The sequence below is a fragment of the Dermochelys coriacea genome, chromosome 4, assembly GCF_009764565.3.
Source record: "Dermochelys coriacea isolate rDerCor1 chromosome 4, rDerCor1.pri.v4, whole genome shotgun sequence".
Lineage (NCBI taxonomy): Eukaryota > Metazoa > Chordata > Testudines > Dermochelyidae > Dermochelys > Dermochelys coriacea.
Genome location: NC_050071.1, coordinates 143,616,887 through 143,637,450, shown reverse-complemented (window position 1 = coordinate 143,637,450; position 20,564 = coordinate 143,616,887). Strand labels below are relative to the sequence as shown.

Sequence of the window (20,564 nt, the reverse complement as noted above, 5' to 3'; positions counted from 1 at the left end):
CCTCAGTTTCCACAACTGTAAAATGGGGTTAATGCTACCACACCTACCTTCATGAAGCACTTTGAGGGGATAATAATATATAACAAATGGAAGAAAGGGGAAGTTGACAACAATCAATATCAGTCAGAAGCTAGGAAGTATAGAAAATTGATAAGGGAGGCATAGAGAATCTATGCCCAGCAGAGTTAAGAACAACAAGAAGGAGTTTTTTAAGTATATTAGGAACCAAAAAACAACATGTAAAAAGTAGAATTATCAATAATAATGCAGAAAAGGCAGAAGTGTTCAAAAATATTTCTGTTCTGCATATGGGAAAAAACAGACGATGTAATCTCATCATATGATGATGATAACACTCTTCCCATTCCACTGGTATGTCAGGAGGCTGTTACACAGCAGCTACTAAAGTCAGACACTTTTAAATCAGAAGGTCAGGATAATTTACATCCAAGAGTTTTAAAAGAGCTGGCTGAGATCACTGGACCATTAATGTTGATTTTCAATAAGTGTTGGAACAGTGGGGAAATTCCAAAAGCTAATGAGCAGCCAATATTTTAACAGGATGACCCAGATAATTATAGGCCTATCAGGCTGACATCAATCCCAGGCAAAATAATGGAGTGGCTGATATGGGACGCAATAACGCATTAAAGAAGAGTAATATAATTAATGTCAATCAACATGGGTTTATGGAAAATAGATCCTATCAAACTAACTTGATATCTATATTTGATTATATTACAAGTTTGGTTGATAAAGGTAACAGTGTTGACATTATACACATAGACTTATGTAAGGCGCTTGACTTGGTGCTGCACAACATTGTGATTAAAAAATGATATAAAATGAACATGGCACTCTTGAAATGAATTAAAATCCAGCTAACTGAGAGGTCACAAAATATAACTGTAATGGGGAAATCATCATCAAACAGGTGTGTTCCTAGTGAGGTCCCACAGTGATCTATGCTACACTATTTTAAACATTTTTATCAACGAGAAGAAAACATAAAATCATCACTGATAAAGTTTGCAGATGACACAAAAATTGGGGTAGTGGGAAATAATGAAGAAGAGAGATCAATAATACAGAGCGATTTAGGTTGTTTGGTGAACTGGGCACAGGCAAATAATGTGCATTTTAATACAGCTACATGCAGAAGAATGGCCACATTGGGTAAGACCAGTGATCCATCTAGCCCAGTATCCAGGCTTTAGACAATGATCAATGCCAAATGCTTCAGAGGGAATGAACAAAACAAGGCAGTTATTGAGTGATCCATCCCCTGTTGTCCACTCCCAGCTTCTGGCAGTCAGAGGTTAGGGACAGCCAGAGCATAGGGTTGCACCTCAGACAATCTTGGCTATTAGCCATTGATGGATCTATCCTCCAGGAATTTATCTAATTCTTTTTTGAGCCCAGTTATAGCCTTGGCCTTCCCAACATCCCCTGGCAAGGAGTTCCACAGGGTGACTGTGCATTGTGTGAAAATGTACGTCCTTATATTCCTTTTAAACCTGTTGCCTGTTAATTTAATTGGGTGATCCCTGGTTCATACAAATATATACCTCTAGGAACAAATAATTTAGGCTGTACTTACATGATGGCGGACTCTATCCTGGGAAGCAGGGACTCTGAACAAGATTTGGGGATCGTGGTGGATAATCAGCTGAACAGGAGCTCCGAGAGTGATGCTGAGGCCAAAGGCGCTAATGTGATCCTGGGATGCAGAAACAGGGGAATCTCGAGTAAAAGAGGTTATTTGACCTCTGTATTTGGCACTAGTGTAACCACTGCAGGAATGCTGGGTCCAGATCTGGTGCCCACAGTTCAAGAAGGATGTTGATGAACTGGAGAGGGTTCAAAGAAGAGTCACGAGAATGAAGAAAGGATTAGAAAACCTGCCTTCTCGTGATGGGCCCAAGGAGCTCAATCTATTTAGTGGAACAAAGAGAAGGATAAAGGTGACTTGATCACAGTCTATAAGTACCTACATGGGGAACAAATATTTGATAATTGTCTCTTCAGTCTCGCCAACAAAGGTCTGACATGATCCAGTGGCTGGAAGCTGAAGCTAGGCAAATTCAGACAGGAAATAAGGTGTGCATTTTTAGCAGTGAGAGTCATTAACCATTGGAACAATTTACCAGGAGTCGTGGTGAACTATCTGTCGCTGACAAATTTTATATCAAGATTGAAGGTCTGTCTAAAAGCTCGGCTCTAGGGATTACTGGGGGGCAGGTCTCTGGCCTGGGCTAAGCAGGAGGTCAGACTAGATGATCACAATGGTCCCTTCTGGCTTTGGGATCTATGCGAGTCCGCATGGAAGATGAAAGATGTGGTTATTTTTGTTTGTATCTCTCTGCACCTCTGGCACTGGTGCCCGCACTCATCAACCAATCTCTCAAATCCAGCCCCGGGTTTGTAAGGGCAGGGTGGCGGCTGGACTGACTCCTCAGCCCTGTGTGCTGAACCAAGCAAGACCATCAAAGTCGGTAAGTGGCGAAGCCGGGCTGCGCTAGAAATGTCAAGTGAAGTTTGCGCTGCAACGCCAAGCTGCATCAGCCCTGATCTTAACCCCTCGGTCGTGAACTTTGATGAACTCGAAATATCAGGTTGATCTATAAATGCAACAGGTGCTGCCGCTTTGGCAACGAAACGGAGATCCGTGGCCCAAGAGGTAATCAATCAACTTCCTCCTCTGACAACAGCACATGCCAAGCCAGAGAGCAAGACAGTGATGCAATCGGACGGAAAACCCAGCCTGACAGATTGGGAGTGACAGATGAAAGTTAATATAATAAAGTCAGGGCCCAGTGCAATGGATGCTGTGGCAGCACAAGCCAGATGTGGGGAGGGATCCAGGAGCAGAGCCGGCTGATAAAGGAGGGCAGGGAAATAGCCTCCTCCTCGGCCCCTCTTTTTGGGGGACCAGGGGGCGTGGGTAGGCCTGGGTGCCTGTTTTAGAGCCAGGCCTCCAATTGGTCCTGCCATGATTTTGAAGTGGATTTAAAGGCAGTTAGGGGAGCAGATGCCCATGGTAGGTACTTACAAGAAGGATCAGGTTAGAGCACGGACTCTCATCACAGGGCAAGTTATAGATCCTTCCCCACCCACTGTCACTGCCCCTCTTCCTCCATCCTAGAATATAGAATATCAGGGTTGGAAGGGACCTGAGGAGGTATCTAGTCCAACCTTCTGCTCAAAGCAGGACCAATCCCCAACTAAATCATCCCAGCCAGGGCTTTGTCAAGCCGGGCCTTAAAAACCTCAAAGAAAGGAGATTCCACCACCTCCCTAGGTAACGCATTCCAGTGCTTCACCACCCTCCTAATGAAAAGTTTTTCCTAATATCCACCCTAAAACTCCCCCACTGCAACTTGAGACCATTACTCCTTGTTCTGTCACCTGCTACCACTGAGAACAGTCTAGATCCATCCTCTTTGGAACCCCCTTTCAGGTAGTTGAAAGCAGCTCTCAAATCCCCCCTCATTCTTCTCTTCTGCAGACTAAACAATCCCAGTTCCCTCAGCCTCTCCTCATAAGTCATGTGTTCCAGTCCCCTAATCATTTTTGTTGCCCTCCTCTGGACGTTTTCCAGTTTTTCCGCATCCTTCTTGTAGTGCGGGGCCCAAAACTGGACACAGTACTCCAGATGAGGCCTCACCAATGTCAAATAGAGGGGAACGATCACGTCCCTTGATCTGCTGGCAATGCCCCTACTTATACAGCCCAAAATGCCATTGGCCTTCTTGACAAAAAGGGCACACTGTTGACTCATCTCCAGCTGCTCGTCCACTGTAACCCCTAGGTCCTTTTCTGCAGAACTGCTGCCTAGCCATTTGGTCCCTAGTCTGTAGCGGTGCATGGGATTCTTCTGTCCTAAATGCAGGACTCTGCACTTGTCCTTGTTGAACCTCATCAGATTTCTTTTGGCCCAATCCTTAATTTGTCTAGGCCCTCTGGATCCTATCCCTACCCTCCAGCATATCTACCTCTCCTCCCAGTTTAGTGTCATCTGCAAACTTGCTGAGGGTGCAATCCACGCCATCCTCCAGATCATTAATGAAGATATTGAAAAAAAACGGCCCCAGGACCAACCCTCGGGGCACTCCGCTTGATACCGGCTGCCAACTAGACATGGAGCCATTGATCACTACCCGTTGAGCCCAACGATCTAGCCAGCTTTCTATCCACCTCATAGTCCATTCATCCAGCCCATACTACTTTAACTTGCTGGCAAGAATACTGTGGAAGATGTGTCAAAAGCTTTGCTAAAGTCAAGGAATAACACGTCCACTGCTTTCCCCTCATCCTCCATCACTGCCCCCTGCCTTCCCCTCACACACCAACCAGTTCCCAGCAAGGTCCCATCCCGTTAACAGAACGATTATTATCAACCCAGGGCAGGGCATCAGCAAAGCTGCCGGCTGTCTCATGGGTAAGCAGCACCCTGAGCCCTAGCCTGGACGAGGTCAGGTCAGCCGGGCTGGCTTGGTGGGGAGTGCTCTTCCTCCTGGTAGGGTGTGTTGGGAAGACAGCACAGCCAGGTCTGAGCAGGGCTCTCATCTCCTGCAGCACCAGCTCCCAAAGCTTTTCAGCTGCATTTCTAGCTGGAGTTCCTGCCTTTTTGGTAACAGCTGTTTAAATACAGGCAGCAAGGCTTTAGAGATGGGACAGGCCACATTAATATACTCTTCTAGGGGCCTCCATTCTCCAGGGCTTCATCCAGCATCGGTTTCAATAGCCCACCCGTCTATCCCTCTTCTGCGGCCTACTAGATCTCACTAGGCAATATAGAGGATGGGAGTGGGGAAAAGGCAGGGGGCAGTGATGGTGGATGGGGGGATGGAGGGGAAGGCAGGGGGCAGTGACTCGGCCCCTTTGTGGATAAGGCACAGGGGAGGACACATGACACCCACAGGCCCGTGGATAATTATTATTATTATTATTATTGCTGTTGTTTATTATTTGTACTGCCTGCAAACCCTAGTCACAGGCCAGGCCCTCGTTGCGCCAGGCGCTGGACAAACACAGTCCCTGCCCCAAAGAGCTCACCGTGTAAGACAAGAGACAGCAGACAGATGCAGAGAGATGGTGGCATACAAGGAAACAATCATAGAATCGTAGGACTGGAAAGGCCCTTGAGAGGTCATCTAGTCCAGTCCCCTGCACTCAAGGCAAGACTAAGTATTATCTAGACCATCCCTGACAGATGTTTGTCTGACCTGCTCTTAAAAATTCCCAATGAGGGAGATTCCACAGCCTCCCTAGGCAATTTATTCCAGTGCTTAACCACCCTGACAGGAAGTTTTTCCTAATGGCCAACCTAAACTGCCCTTGCTGCAATTTAGCCCATTGCTTCTTGTCCTGTCCTCGGAGGCACCAGCAGTGGAGCCATTGTCCTGTTTTTTGTAGGCATCGCTGCAAAGGAGAGTTTCAGGGCGGGGGGAGAGAAGGAGGATGATGAGGTGGTTCGGGGCTGTTTACGGGGAACTCCTCCCCAGCACGTGGGGCAGCAGGGGAGGAAGCACCAAGGGGCTTGTCTGAAAATGTAACAAGTGAGCGCTGGTGACGGGCATCAAGGGCCGTTTGGAGATGAGCGTCGACATCTCAGTAGTGAGTGAGAGGTGATAGGGAGGGTGGGGATTGGCCATGTGGGGCCTTGATGGTGAAAACATGGAGCTGATGTTTGAGCTAGAGAAGGGGGAGGCGGTGGAGGGAGGCAAAGAGAGGGGTGACATGGTCACAGTGCCAGGCTAGGCAAACCCCCTTTGCCGCAGTCCTCTGCGTGGAGCTGAGCAGGGCCGACTGCCGTTGTCCAGGCCAGCAAGAAGGCTGCTGCAGCAATCAAAAGGCGCCCGGCGATGGGAGTTCTGGCTGTGCGGAGGGACAGGAACGGCCGCATAATGGAGACACAGGATAGGAAGAATCAGCCAGGGTTAGATGTAGCTGGACGGGGGGAGCCAGAGAGACAGCCGAGCCAAAGAGAGGGCCCAGGTTCTGCACCTGAGTGACAGGCAGGATGCACGGTGATGGAGAACGGCAGTGGCTGGGAGGAGATTAGGATTCAGCCTCCGTTTTCCTCTGCTTAGCAACATCCCGTGACTCGGTCCTCTTCTGTTACATCCCTCAAATACTCCCAGAGGCAGTTCCCATGTTCCCCCTGGCTCCGCATTTGCCGTGGTTTGACCAAGCTCCAGTCTCCATCAGCTAAATCCTTTGCTGGCGTCACGCACTGGCTTCAGTGGAGTTACCCCAGCGTGCAGTTCGGTTCCCCCCCCCGGATCTGAGACGGGGCTCAGGCCACAGAACTGGACCCAGAGCCCAAGTGAGCTGGCGGCTCGGGCGTCGGGCTCTGAGGCCGGGCTGAGGGGCCCGTCTCTGGGTCTGAGCCCTGCGTCTCTCCCCTCCGCAGATCGCCGCTCAGATCTGTAGACAGGCTGGCCTGGTGAAAAAGTCCAAGGATGTGATGGACTATCACGAAGAGAACTTCGCGATCGTCTTCGCAGCCATGGGGGTGAGTCCGGCCAGGGGCTGGGGAGGCTGCTGGCGGGGGCGGTGCAGGCCTCCCAGCTCCGTGCAGGGCCTTGCCTCAGGCAGCAGGTCCCGGGGCGGAGGGCTGGAGATTGCCGAGACAGCCTCCTCACCAGCTGGGCCCCTTGCAGCCCCATGCAGCAAGGTTCTGAGTGCAGCCTGGACTAGGGCTTTGGCTCAAATCCAGAGCAAGGTGTCCAGACCTTGCCTTGGGACCTGGGGGTCAGAGTCATGGTGCTGGGGCTGGGTTTGGGGACAAATCTGGTGAGCTCAGCCTTGGGGCTGAGTCTGGGTTTCAGAACGGCCCCGGGGCTGAGCGTTGGCATGAGCCAGGGCCCTGGGCAGGGGCATCCCTGCAGACCAGGGTTTGGGGCTGAGCCCAAGCCAGCAGGTTCGGGGACAGCCCAGGCACTGGGGGATCAACACGAGCATGGGAGGATCGGACGTTCTGCCTTGGTCTCAGGGAAGTGCTCCTCGGAGGCAGCTGGAAGGGCGAGGCAGAGCGAGTGGTCGGTGGGGAAACTTGCTAAGCCCTGGAACCGCCTCCCGGCCCCTGCGGGCTGGGCCCGGGTACAGGGAGAATCCCCCGTAAAGCGCCAGGTGGCCGAGATCAGCAGCGCTGTGCTCCCCCCTGGTGGACAGCTGTGTCCTTGCAACCTGCTCTGCTCCCGGGCCCCCCACCGCTCCCTGCCCCTGGCACAGGTTGCTTCCTCCGGAGACGGTGCCAGGATACCCAGCGCCGCGCAGAGAGGTGCCCTGCAGCCGGGCCAGTGCCCTGAGGCGTGCCGTGTCACAGCAGGCCCTCGTGCCTGGCAGGCCCTCGTGCTGCGTCCCCAGGGTGGAAGGTCTGGGACCTGGGCCCAGAGGAGTAAGAGTAGGAGTAAGAGCAGAAAGGAATTAAAAGAGCCAAGTTATACTGAAGAGGCTGGGGTGGGAACCGGAGACTGGGACTCAGGACACCTGGGTTCTAGTCCCTGCTCTGCCACTGACTCCCTGTGGGACTGTGGGAGAGTCACTGCCCTCCCCCGGCCTCAGTTTCCCCATCTGTACAATGGGGACTGTTGTGTTGCTCAGCCCCGCCCCATGCTGGATGTGATTGGCAGGTGAACATGGAAACCGCCCGGTTCTTCAAGTCGGACTTCGAGGAAAACGGCTCCATGGAGAACGTGTGCCTCTTCCTGAACCTTGCCAACGACCCCACGTGAGTGCAGCCCCTGCCTGTCATCAAGGGAACTGCGCCAGATCAGAGCCCATTAACCATAACACGCCCGGTCCCCTGCCTTTTGTTCTGCACGTGTGCAGCGCCTAGCGCACCAGGGTGCAGTCAATGGCTCGGGTTCTGGGCTCTACCGTAATACACCTAATAGCAATAAAACTGTACAGCACCTAGCATAATGGGGTTCTGTCCATGGCTGCGGCTCCTGGACACTACCATAATACACCGAATAGCAATTAAACCATACAACGCCAAGCACAACGGGGTCCTGGTCTATGACAGGGGCGCCTGGGCCCTATGGTAATACAAACAATTAATAAACCTGAGACTTGGGGGGCTAGAGACATCCTTGTCTTGGCTCTGATCTCCCTCACTGTGGTGTAAAGCTGGAGTAACTGTGGAATTGCTCCGGTGTAAGTGAGAGGAGGGTCAGATCCACTGGGCCTACTTATCTCCGGAGTAATTCTACTGAGGTCAATAGGCCCAATCCCCCATTGCATTATGGGCCCAAATGCCACTCTGGGGAGGAGCTCGTCCCTTTGGGCAGCGCTCACATTCCTCCTCCATTGGGTGCATGCCACATGGATGCTACACATTGGGCAGCCCTCCTCCTGCCTCAGGAGGAAACCACTGACAACTAGAAGGTGCCTCCACTCCTGCCGGGGGCACCAGTCCTGCTCAGGGGCCAATCTAGCATTGACTCCAGTGGGAGCAGGAGCAGAGCCTTGGGCCCAATTCTGCAAGGTGTGGAGCACCCTCAGCTCCCCTTGACTTCAGCTAGAGTGGATGCTGCCCAGCCCCTTGCAGATTTCAAGTCCTTTCACAATGCCCCCCGGCCCTTTGCTGGGTAGGGCGGTCAGGACACTCTGCAATGCGGCTTGGTGGCCAGTGGAGGAGAGGGAAAACATCCAAGGGATGGCTCACCCCAGAGCAGGTTCCCCTGCCATGTCAGTGCACAGGCCAGGGGATGGCCCAGTTCCTACTGAGAGTGTAACGTAAGGGCTGGTGTGTGCACACGGCTGCCCCCTTCTAGATAGACTCAGAACTGCTCCCCCACACGTCCTAGGCTGGCTGCTGCTCCCACCAAGGGGACCATTGTCTCCTAGCTCAGTTGGGAGGGACTGGTTTTGGGGGGCAGGAGGTTCTGGGCTCGATCTGTATGTCCCAGGGGTGCAGCCGGGACGTTCCAGCTCCCCGTGGGTGTGTACCGATGCTATCCACGGTGTTGGGGTGCTCGCCATTGGAGAATGGGGAACTCCGAGGTCAGCGGGAGCGGGGCCATCTGATGCCCAGCGGTGATTGGCCCCCTTGTAACCTGGTCTCTCGGGGGAACGGCGTGGCTGCGGTGAATGTGCTTTGAGGGGACGCTGCGGGATGCTGTCCGAGACAAGCCTCCGCTAACGGCCATCTCCTCCCGCAGGATCGAGCGCATCATCACCCCGCGCCTGGCGCTGACCACCGCCGAGTTCCTGGCCTACCAGTGCGAGAAGCATGTCCTGGTGATCCTGACCGACATGAGCTCCTACGCCGAGGCCCTGCGGGAGGTCAGTACGGCGACACTTCCCACCCTGACGCGGCAACTGGACTCAGGCCACAGCCTTCCCAAGAGCTGGAGGCACCTGTGAACAGGCCGGATTGGGTCCCACTGCCCAGGGAGGGCCAGATTGTCCCCAGGTGATCAGCTCCCAGCAGCTCCCACTGAAGCAGGTGAACAAGCAGTGGGAGCTGCTGGGAGCTGAGGCCCTCATCAAACCCAGTCGCTTCCTTTGGCCTCCTAAATGGGAGACAAATGCTGTGGAGACTCTGGCCTGAATGGGAAACTCAAGGGTGATGTGACCCCATTTCCTTGCCTGCGTCAGGCTCCTGTCCCTCCCTTAAAGCTGCTCCCATCCACCTCCTGGCATGCACAGGAGGCTCAGCTGGTGTCATGTACACCCCGGGGGGCTGGCAGGTTGGGGTGAACGTGGCCAACTTTCTCCCACAACCTTCTGGGACTCGCTTTCCTCGCTGCACTCCTTCCTTCTGGCTCCTTGGGCCTCACCGGCCCCCGTGGTACCCGGCATCCAATGGCCACAGGGTAACATGCATTGCAGAGGGCTGGGGAAGGGGAAAGTGACTCCAGTTCACGCTTGCCTCTGTTCTGGGGCCACATTTGTGTTTTTCCCGTCGGGTGTCCTCCCTTGGGCCCTGAACTTTGAGATCACTAATCTGAGCAAATCACCTGGCTGGCAGCGAGGGGTCCTAGGCAGTGCCAAGGTTTTTTGGAGGCATTGTGGCAAAGGCGAGTTTTCAGGCGGGGTTTGAAGGAGAACAGAGGTCGCTCTGCCGGTGTTCCTGGGGAGCTCCTCCCAAGCACGAGGGGCTGCCGGGGGGAAACGCAAAGGGGCTGGGGTGAAGACTTGGGGGGCGGGTGATGATGTTGTGTGCCCGTTGGAGCCGAGCGCCGACAGCATTTTGGCAAAGGAGAGGTAATGGAGCCTCAGAAGCAAAGACAAGCAGCTTGTGTGCGATGCGAACGGGCCGAGGGAGCAAAGCGAGCGGGGGGGGGGGAGCTCAAAGCGACAGGCCGGGAAACTGATCTTTGAAGCAGACCCCGAATGGGCCTGAGCGGGACAAGATAGCGTTTGTCGAGGCCGGTGAGAAGGACGCTGCAGGTGGGGAGAGCCTGGGGGAGTTTTACTATGTGGCTGCAGGAGAGGCAGAGTGAGATGCAGGGAGAATCAGCAGGGTTTATCTGCAAAAAACCCGGAGGACTTGTGGCACCTTAGAGACTAACAAATTTATCAGAGCATAAGCTTTCGTGGGCTACAGCTCACTTCATCGGATGCATTGAATGGAACATATAGTAAGAAGATTATATACATACAGAGAAGGTAGAATTTGCCATATAGCTCAAGCAGTCGGGCCCCATCCTTTTACTGAACCCAGAGGCCCTGGGTTCAGTCCCCACACAGTGACCCTGCCAGGGGGCATCCCACCAATGGAATGGCACGCATGTGGGTAACACCGTGCCCCCGGGTCGGCGAGCTCCCTGGGCCTCACAGCCGGGATCCTCGCGCTGACTGGATGGGACTGGAGGCTTTTCAAAGCTCGGGCAGAGTGCAGCTTTCTGGCAAAGGTGCAACCCGCTGTCCTTTGAAACGTCCGTCTCCGCTGTGAGGGCAGTATCCCTTCCCCGGGGGGAGAGCTGAGCTTCAAGAGTTGGGTTTTATTTTGCCGGGGCATCTTCTCACCCAGAGCCGCTCATCTGACCCGGTTAAACAGAGCACCCAGCGATTCACAGGCACCCAGCCCCAGCGAGCGCTGGCGGGGGCTCACGGTGACTAGTGCAGGCTGAGCCAGCCATGGAGAAACACAATGGCCAGCACTGGGCTCTGCCCTGTCCTGAGCGAACCCGGTGCTGGGGGAAGGGGCCTGCCCGCTGGATCGCAGTGGGAGGAGGGCAGCAGGGGTTGTCCCCTCCAAAGAAGGGAGAGGGTGGAAAGAAAATGGGATGAACTAAGTGCAGGGGGAACCCAAAGGAGGGGCAGGAATGCGATCCGGGGGCAAGCTCACCTGCCCTGGGGGCGGAATCGCACAGGAGGGGCACTGCTCAGTCACCAGCCCTCAGCCAGGATCCACCAGAGGGGGGCGCTGCAACTACGGGACAACCGGGCAGGGAGAGCATCCGGCTCCGTATCACAGACCCAAAGCATGGTGGTGGGACCGAAGCTGGGACAGGTCCTCCCCACGGGGCCCCTCGGAGTTTCCCAGGAGGGTGGACCCCACGGCCGCTCTCCTGCAGCAGTAACTCTCACTCCTGGCTCTTCCCCTTAGGTGTCGGCAGCCAGAGAGGAGGTGCCAGGCCGCAGGGGCTTCCCTGGCTACATGTACACAGACCTGGCCACCATCTACGAGCGCGCCGGGCGCGTGGAGGGGAGGAACGGCTCCATCACGCAGATCCCCATTCTAACTATGCCCAACGATGGTGAGCCTCGTGGGGCAAAGGGCACACAGCGGGCCAGCCCATGGTCCCCCACGGCAGTCAGGGCACAGAGGTTGCTGGGGGCATCAACACGTTGCTCGGTGATTTGCTGATGCTGCATTAGCAGCCGGGATTCCAACCGGTGGCCATGACCCACACCTGGTGGGGGGAAGGATCTCAGCAGGCAGCTGTGCCCATGCACCTGATGAGGAGGGGATGTGGGGGGGAATCCCAGCAAGCTGGTGTGCCCACACCCAACTACGCTCTCCCCCACGCTGGTTTTGATCCCTGCAGAGACGTAGGGGTGTCAGAATCAGCTGGGCCCCCGGGGAGCAGGGCTAGAACTGGCCTCCTTCAGCACCCAACACACCAGCTGTGGGCTAATGGACGCCAGCCTTCTCTTCGGCTAGCAGTGGTAGATCCTTTATCCTCTCTGTGGCCTAGCCACCGGGGCAGCACCGCTCACTGGCTCCTGCACACTGCACACGGGTCTCCCAGGGCCCTTTGGGGGACCCAGACTGCGGCTGTTTCTCTGCTTGCGGCGTCTGGCCCTCAGGCTCATGAGAAGCAGGAAATGGAAAGAGGGAAGCTGCCGCCCATGCATGTCCTCCGTCCCTGCCTCCCAATTCCTTATCTGAGGTCCCACAAGTTCCCCTGTCGGCCTGTCAGAATCACGCAGGCTGCGGCCTGCACCCCCCTCCCCAGCCATCAGCATCCCGTGGGAGGGAGGAGATGGTGCCCGAACGTGGCACGGGGGAGCGCCCTGGGGGAGCTGTCAGAAGGGGGAGCGCTCCCTCTGCTCCAGGTGGAGACTCGTCGGGGAGGATGGGTCTGCCCTCCCAGTCTACCATTGGCTCTGTCTTTTCCTTCCAGACATCACCCACCCCATCCCCGACTTGACGGGCTTCATCACGGAGGGGCAGGTCTACGTGGACAGACAGCTCCATAACAGACAGGTTTGCCGCGCCCTGAATCCGAGAGCCCTTCCTTCCCCCCCGTGTCTCGAGGTGGAGCAGAGGGCTCAGGCCCTGATCACAGCCAGGGAAAGCCACTGCCAAAGGAGACGCCCCCGAGGCTGGAACCGCAGGGGCACACGGAGCCGTGGCTTTAGGGGATTTGGGGTGCTGATTGGCTAGCGAGGGGGCACATGATACAGAGAGACGAGATCTACTGCCCAGGGCACAGACCTGGGTGCCAGGAATTCCACCCTTCTAATGCCAGCTGGGCCACTGGCCGCTCCTGTGAGCCTGGGCAAATCGCTCAGCCACTGTCTGTAAAACGGGGCTCACAATCCCCATCTCCTGCTGGGGTTTCTTGTGGGGGGTTCGCTAGCGGGTGTCCCTCTGGCACTTAACACGCCTGCCACGCAGGGCATGCTAAGGCCATTGTGTTCGTGTGCTTTCTGCCACCACAGATCTACCCCCCGATAAACGTGCTGCCCTCCCTGTCCCGCCTGATGAAGTCGGCCATCGGGGAGGGCATGACCCGGAAAGACCATGGTGACGTGTCCAACCAGCTGGTAAGTGCAGCAATGGGCCGGAGGTAGGAATAATTTGCTACATCAGTCCCACCCGCTGAGGGATTCTCCATTCCTACCCCCTCTCCTTCCCCTTCATACGGAGAGCTGGAGGCTGCCCTCAGTTACACCAGTGGTGTAAACCGGGCTAAGTGCGCTGACATCGCCAGAGGAAGCATGGTCCAGTGGTTAGGGTGATAGCTTGGGACACTCAGATCAATTCCCTGCTCTGCCCCAGACTTCCTGTGTCCTGGGACCGGTCACCTAGTCTCTGCCTCGGTTCCTTTACGTGCAAATTGAAGATAACAGCCCTGCCTGGGGGATAATCTATCTTACGTGGTGCCCAGCACCGTAGTGTCTGGGCACCACACAGGCTTCAGTGGATTTCTCCCCACGTGCCCCTGTTGCAAGTTCTCCAGCACCCTATTCACCGGCCCATCCTTTCGATCACACCCCCAGTATGCCTGCTATGCCATAGGCAAGGATGTGCAGGCCATGAAGGCCGTGGTCGGGGAGGAGGCGCTGTCGGCAGACGACCTGCTGTACCTGGAGTTCCTGCAGAAGTTTGAAAAGCAGTTCATCGCCCAGGGTAAGGAGCCCAGCGTCCAGATCCATGCGCCCAGCGGGCCCGCAGAGCCCACACGTCTGCAGCAGGGCGTGGAAGGGCTTGGCTGAAGCAAGCCACTGTGTTTGCTACAGAGGACAGGCTAGCGGCTCGTAGGCGGGCATTGTGGGCGGCCCAGTGCCCTCATTCCGCAGAGAGCCAGCAAACGAGTGGTGCTAAGTACCCACTGTGGAGCCAACATCGGGCTTTGAGGGCACAGCCTACAGCCAGTTCAGGACAGCAGTGGCTGAAAGCTCCTATCACAAAAACCTTTGTAGTCCTAGTCTCCAGAATCCCATTCTCCAGCCCGCCCCGAGGCCTCCTGGCCATTCTCCAGTCTCTCCTGGGGCCTCTGGCTGTTCTCCAGACCCTTCTGGGGGTCCCTGACTGTTCTTCAGCCCCTCCCAGGGTCTCCTTGACGTTCTCCAGCCCCTCCCGGGAGCCCTGCCCGTTCTCCAGTCTCTCCTGGGGCATGGGTGTCCCTGGCCATTTTCTAGGATTTGGTGGGGTGTGAGGCTCTTTAGCCCTTTAGACCCTCCTGGGGTTCACGTATCTCTAGCCGTTCTCCAGACCAGCGTAGGGTGCAGGGGTGCATATTCATTTCTAGCCCCTCCTGGGGCATGGGCCCCAAGGGTGGACAATCAGTCTCCACAGTCTCCCAACGCGTCTCTGTCCCGCTCGCCAGGCCCCTACGAGAACAGAACCATCTTCGAATCGCTGGACATCGGCTGGCAGCTGCTCCGCATCTTCCCGAAGGAGCTGCTAAAGCGGATCCCCGAGAGCATCCTGGCCGAGTACTACCCGCGGGAGGCCAAAGCGCCAGGCCCGCAGCACCATGACACCGCCCTGTAACTGCCTGCTCCACTCCAGGCCAGCCCCTCGCTCGGAGCCTAGTTACCAGCTCCTGTCACCCCCTTTGGGCCCCTCGGCGGGTGTATTTATGCCCCTAGTACTGCTGAGATGGCACTTTCCCTGGCAGTTCCCGGGTGGCTCTGGGGCTGGGGGGGCCGCGTGATATTTACACAGCCGGCAGCTAGTGTGCTCTGTGCTCTGTCATGCTTCTGTGATGCTGTCACAGAGTTGCTGTCCCAGCGTGCCACCTTGTGGCTGGAAGTAGTGATGCCACAGCTCTGCCTCAGTTTCCCCACGGCAATTTTCGGCCTGCTCTGGCTGTAAAAGTGATTGGTCCTCTGGCTCAGCCACTGGAAAGCCTTCAACCCTTTGTGGGGTGACAGGGTCCCTTAAGCCAAAGCCAAAAAATGCAGCAAATGAAAGATTCCCTCTTTAACCCCTTCCTGTCTGGGGCAAGGTTTGTCTGCCCCGTCACATCAGCCACAGCAAGCGCACAGAGCAGCAGCTGTTGCTGAGGACCAGAGGCCCTGTGGGATGACCAGTCCCTATGCTAACAACGAAGCCATGTCTCAGGTCCCCTCTCCCGGGAGCGGCCGCGGAGGTAGAGAGGCTGGGAACTTAGCTGCCTGCCCAGCAGCGCTCCCTCTGCTCTGGGACGGCATGAGGCTGAGTGGTGCGAAGGAGCCACTGCCAGCTCCTGGAGACCCTCTGCTTCACACCGGAGCCTCTGATCTGTAGCTAGCCAGGGCAGTGGGGAGGAGGCACTGGGGATGATGGGATGGAGGGAGCTCTGGGCTGCATTCCTCCGACTTATGGTTCGCCAGGAAGGCAGGGCTAGGAGAGCGCATTGGCCAGACCAGTCCCACCTTTGCAGCCCCTTCCTTGAAGCAGATTAAGCCCAGCACTGATGCCTCTTCACCACTATCCATCCCCCCCACCCCCCATGTGTCGGTTCCCTGCCCCCATCCAGCCCTCTCTTGCCAGAGGCAGAGATCCAAACCCTTCTTCCACGGAGCTTGGGGTGAGGTGTGTGTCAGGGCAGCACGCTGATTGCGCTGCTCCCCCCAAACCCAGGCAGGCCGAGCGCCCCCCACTCCCATCCGGGATAGTCGTTTTACTGCCCCCCCCAGGCTGCCTGGTGGCTGGAACAGGCTGGGCTCTTTGGGGAAGGGAATGGGTTAAAAGAGGGGGGATCCCACATTAGAGAAGGAGGGAGAACACCCCTCAGAATTCCACTTCCTTTGGGGGGGGTTGTTTTTATTGGAAACCAAAAGTCTTTTTGGCCAACGAGGTCCAAATCAACACCAAAAAGAGCCCTAGAGTGCCCCCCACCCCGCCCTGGGGTGCCTGGGTCCCTCCCTCCCGGGCTTTCCTCCCTGCGCTTCTGGCTCCAGTCTTCCCAGCACGGCCACAGCCTCTGTCCCCACTTGGCCTTAAGCCATAGCAAAGCAGCCCATTGTACCGCAGTCCTGCCAGGTGTCCTTCTCATGGAACGAGATCGCTTCCCACCCCGTGCCCCAGGCCAGGAATCCCGGTTTGCTCCCCATGGCCTCACTGGCTCCAGGCCTCACCAGACATCGCTATTTACAATGGACCAGGGGCTGGGACCCGCAACGGTGAGCGGGTAATTAACCTTCAGTAAAAAAAATGGGGGGGAAAAATCCGTCTCTGGCTCTTTAATTGTGGGACATGAGGGACCTCCAGCCGTTAGGGGGTGTTCAAAAAGCGCTGTCCCGCCCAAGTGATCAGCTCTCACCAGCTAACCCCACAACACCACTTTCCAGCTGACCGCAGCGCGTCCGCCCAGGGTTAACTACATCAGGTCCTAGCCTGAAGGCCGTGATGCCACAGCAATTGCTGGGCAGAGCCAAGGCCTGGCAGAGGGTGTGGGTCGGAACAAGGAAGCACCAGCCTGTCCTGGTCTCTAGAGTCCTGCCGAGTGACATCAGAAGCGAAGGAGAGGAAACTGGGCTCCAAAAGCTGCTGGCGCTGGCTGCTCTGGAGTCACACTAGAACTTGGGGATGCCCTGGGCAATTGTGTCCACCCTGACCTGGCACACTGGCCGGTTCCTGGGCAAAGGAAAGAACGCTGTGGTGTTAGAGAAGCATGGTGTGGCACGTGGGGGGAGAACATCTACTGACGATGGGTGATAGGATCATTGCCTGAGGCAACATGCCACTGGGTGGGCCCTTTCCATGTGGAGTCCTGCTCCCGTGGGAAGCTGGAGGTGTGAGCAGTGCTTTGTACATGAGGGAACATCTCAGACCCGAGCCCCTTCCACCAAGAGAACTTTGCAGGGCCCTGGATCTGAGTGGAGGAGACTTTCCTATAAACACTGGACTTCTTCAGCACAAAACCATCAGCAAATTTCCCACTGCTGACCTCTCCCCAGACACAATCGGGACCAGATACTTCCTGGCCCACCTTCCCTTGCAGCTCCACACAATCTGTCTCAGCTCAAAGACAAAAAGAAAAGGAGGACTTGTGGCACCTTAGAGACTAACAAATTTATTTGAGCATAAGCTTTCGTGAGCTACAGCTCACTTCATCGGATGCATAGTCTCTAAGGTGCCACAAGTACTCCTTTTCTTTTTGCGAATACAGACTAACACGGCTGCTACTCTGAAGCCCAAGGACAGTTCAGTGCTTAAACTGGGATGTTTCTGAGATCGCTGTCGGTCCATGCGGGGCTTGCAGATGCTGGCTGGGCTGCTGCGATTCGGGGGGCCTGTGGGCCTGGGAGCTGAGTGGCGGAGAAGCCCATGCCACCTGGCCCAGAGGAAGATGCGGGCACCGAACGGCTTCTGAAGGTTTGGCCTAAGACTTTATGCTCTGAAAATAACACAGCACGTATAACCCGATGCAGGGAGGCGTCGGCGCATCAAGGCTTATGCACAGACTGCTTCAAGGGGAGCCAGCTCAGGGGCTGGATGGAGCATGGTCTCCACAGGCCGCTCGCCTGCTGTGGACTTTGGATGACATCAAGCCCAGCACTAATGAGTGAGGTGCCCATCACCGGGGCCTGCAGCAGAGCCAGCCTCCGGGCTACCTGGCCTGGCGTCGGCTGCCTGACGGGTGCACCACCCGACTGTTGGGAAGAGGCAGCAGACCGGCTCTTAAGCCCGGCAGCAGCAGGTCAGTGGCTGCTCAAAGCACTCACGATAGCTCCTGTGCCTGCCCTGTTCCAACCCTGCCCCGCCTTGTTTCCCTGTAGTTAACCTGGTTCTGGCCACTCGCCCCGATTTCTGACTCCGGCTGTGACCCTTTGCTCTGGCTCTGGCCCTGCCTCTGACCACGGGCTCCTATTCCTGATTCCTGCCCAAGTCCCGGGCTCTGACACCAAAGCCTTTCCACGGGAGAGCGATTTGCCCACGTATCAAACACATAACATGAAGCTTTGCAGAGCACGTCGCTATCATTAGCTTAGCAGGTATTAAGCACTGACCTTCATTTCCACAAAACCAGCAATGTAAGAAGCAGCAGAGTGGCGCTAACCCGAGTAACCCCCATGACAGTGGCTAGCATCAGGGGTTGCAGAGGAAGGTGGAAGAGCCCAGCAGTAGCAGCTGTGGGATCATCTGCCCCACGCCATGAAAGTTTCCTGTCCTGATCCTTAATGTTAGAAACTGGCTTACGCCCTGAAGCAGGAGGTTTTATGCAAAATGAGTTTGCATTAGCTGTTACAACTGGCTATTCGCTATATGTAAAGTCCAATCCCTCTTTGAATCTTGCTAAATTGTAGGTTTCAATGACATCCCGTGGCAGTGAGTTCCACAGGCTAATTGGCTGTTACATGACAAAGTGTTTCTTTTTAGTTCCTTTTATCTGATGTAAAGGTCCATGGAGGTATTCCAGTGCTGGCTCCCCTATTCTAGTCACGAGCCTTAGACGTGGGGAACCAGCTTGGCTCAAGAAAACCACAGGTGGGAGGCTGCCTGGTATGAAGAACCCCCTGGAGATGTACCAACTGAGGGCCACATTTATCCTTGATGTAATTCACTAAAGCCAGCACAGTTGCCCCACGGATGAGTTTGATCCTGAGAGAGAAGTGATTGTGCCACCTCCCGGAGGGGGCAGAGGGAGGGAGATGTGATCGCTGTTACAACTAGATTCAATGTGAATTCCACTTACCCCAATTCCCTTTCCCTGGAAATCTAGCTCTCCAAATGCACTGTGCGCCCCCGGGAGTCCTATGTTACTGCATCCCCTGCTGACTAACTAGCATGAACTCTGATTACAGAGGATTTCCATGGTTAGGGAGGGAAGGGGGGAGTAGCTGCAGAAGACAGGAGCCACCTTGGCGCTGCTTGAGCTCTTCCTGGCGCTGGCAGCCCCGGGCGCTGCAAGCAACAGTACAAATAGGGGTACGGCCAGCTGCCTCCAACCAAGGCTGCCGTCAACTTGATATACTCTACAGGGACCTTTCAGGGTCCATAAACCCAGTGAGGGCTTGTCAGCTCTGGACTGTCCTTTTGTCTGTGCAGCACCTGGTGTAACAGGGTCCTGATCTCAGCTGGAGCCTCCAGGTGCTACTGAACTATAAAGAATATGATAAAGCCTGCCAGGGGCTGCTGTAGCCAACAAACGGGTTAAACAAAACTGTAGCCAATCACTCGAATGTGAATTGTCAGACGGATGGTAGCTACCATCTTGCCAGATTGCCAGACTGGATCAGACCCAGATGCTGCAAAGGAAGAACCCCACAGCAGTAGATGTGGGATAATCTGACCCCACAGAGGCCTCATCCTATTCTGTAATAATCAGATATTGGCTTAAGTCCTGAAGCAGGAGGTTTCATATCTCTACCATTATTTTAGTTAGCATTAACTATTCTAACTCTGGATGGTCTTGTTATCCATAGCACTGTCCAGTCTTCCTTTGAACTTTGTTAATTCCTTGGCCGCAACATCATCATGTGGCAGGGGGTTCCACAGGCTAGTTACTCACTGTGTGAAAAACTTCTATCCGTTTTCAACTGCATTGTGTGTTCCCCCTCAAACCCCTATATCTCTGAAACTCCTTGCTTGAAAAAACACAGACTTTCCTCCAAAGCTGTTCTCTTGCGGGAGATGCCCAAAGAGGCAAGTCAAGAGGAAACAGGTATTTTAGAAGTTAGAAGTATGGGACGGGGGGAGAGAGATGATGATGGCGCTGGCAGCATGATGGACAGCTGGTTCAAATCTCTGTGCTGAGTTTCATGGCAAGATTGCACCATGAGACGGCAGGAAAAAAGGCCCATGCAATGATGGGCTGCCTCCACAGGGCATCATGGACAAGGGAGGGAATAGCCCCTCTAGATACAGCTCTGCTGCCTGGAATATGATTCTGGGCACCTCCTCCCCAGAAAGCATTCAGAGAAGGGGCACAAAAATGGTAAGGGATCAGCTCCCAAGGCAAGACCTAGATCTGCTCAGCTTGGCTCAGGGACGGGACGTAACTGCCGGGTACAGGTATTTGAAATGTGTAAACCCCCAGAGGGAAAAAGGTGACCTGGGGTGACACAGAGCAGATTTAATGAGGAGCACTGAGGTGGGATTAAGGAAGGGGCATGCAGGCTGAATGTCAGGCAACATTCCCAACGGTGAGGTGCTCTGCGCTGTTGAGGAGTTGTCCCAAGGAGGTGGAGAAAGCCCCAGTGCTTGGGACGTTTACATTTAGATTGAGCAAAGCTTTGGAGAAAGTATCGTGGGGAATGATGAGGGGCTGGCTAAGGGACTAACTCAGAGCCATTTGGGGCCTGATTCATTATTATGGTCATTTATTATTTGCTGTCCATCCCCATTTGTTGTCCATTTTTGTAAAACGCTATCAGATCAAATTGGTAGCGCCTGGGTCTCATTTACACAAAGGCCCCATCCCAATGCACTGGCAGAT

At 55.2% G+C, this 20,564-nt stretch overlaps 1 protein-coding gene across 2 annotated transcripts in view; it reads left to right on the top strand.

Moving 5' to 3' along the window:
• The window catches only part of ATP6V1B1 (ATPase H+ transporting V1 subunit B1), an 83,387-nt gene extending 67,045 nt beyond the window's left edge, over positions 1-16,342 (top strand). For both annotated transcript variants that reach the window (XM_038401061.2, XM_043512864.1), the window contains 8 exons: positions 6,419-6,520; positions 7,641-7,738; positions 9,174-9,297; positions 11,570-11,720; positions 12,591-12,673; positions 13,132-13,236; positions 13,693-13,822; positions 14,523-16,342. In XM_038401061.2, coding sequence (XP_038256989.1) covers positions 6,419-6,520; positions 7,641-7,738; positions 9,174-9,297; positions 11,570-11,720; positions 12,591-12,673; positions 13,132-13,236; positions 13,693-13,822; positions 14,523-14,689 — 960 coding nt within the window. In that variant the 3' untranslated portion in view covers positions 14,690-16,342. The remainder of the gene's footprint in view (positions 1-6,418; positions 6,521-7,640; positions 7,739-9,173; positions 9,298-11,569; positions 11,721-12,590; positions 12,674-13,131; positions 13,237-13,692; positions 13,823-14,522) is intronic.
• The last annotated feature ends 4,222 nt before the right edge of the window (positions 16,343-20,564 follow it).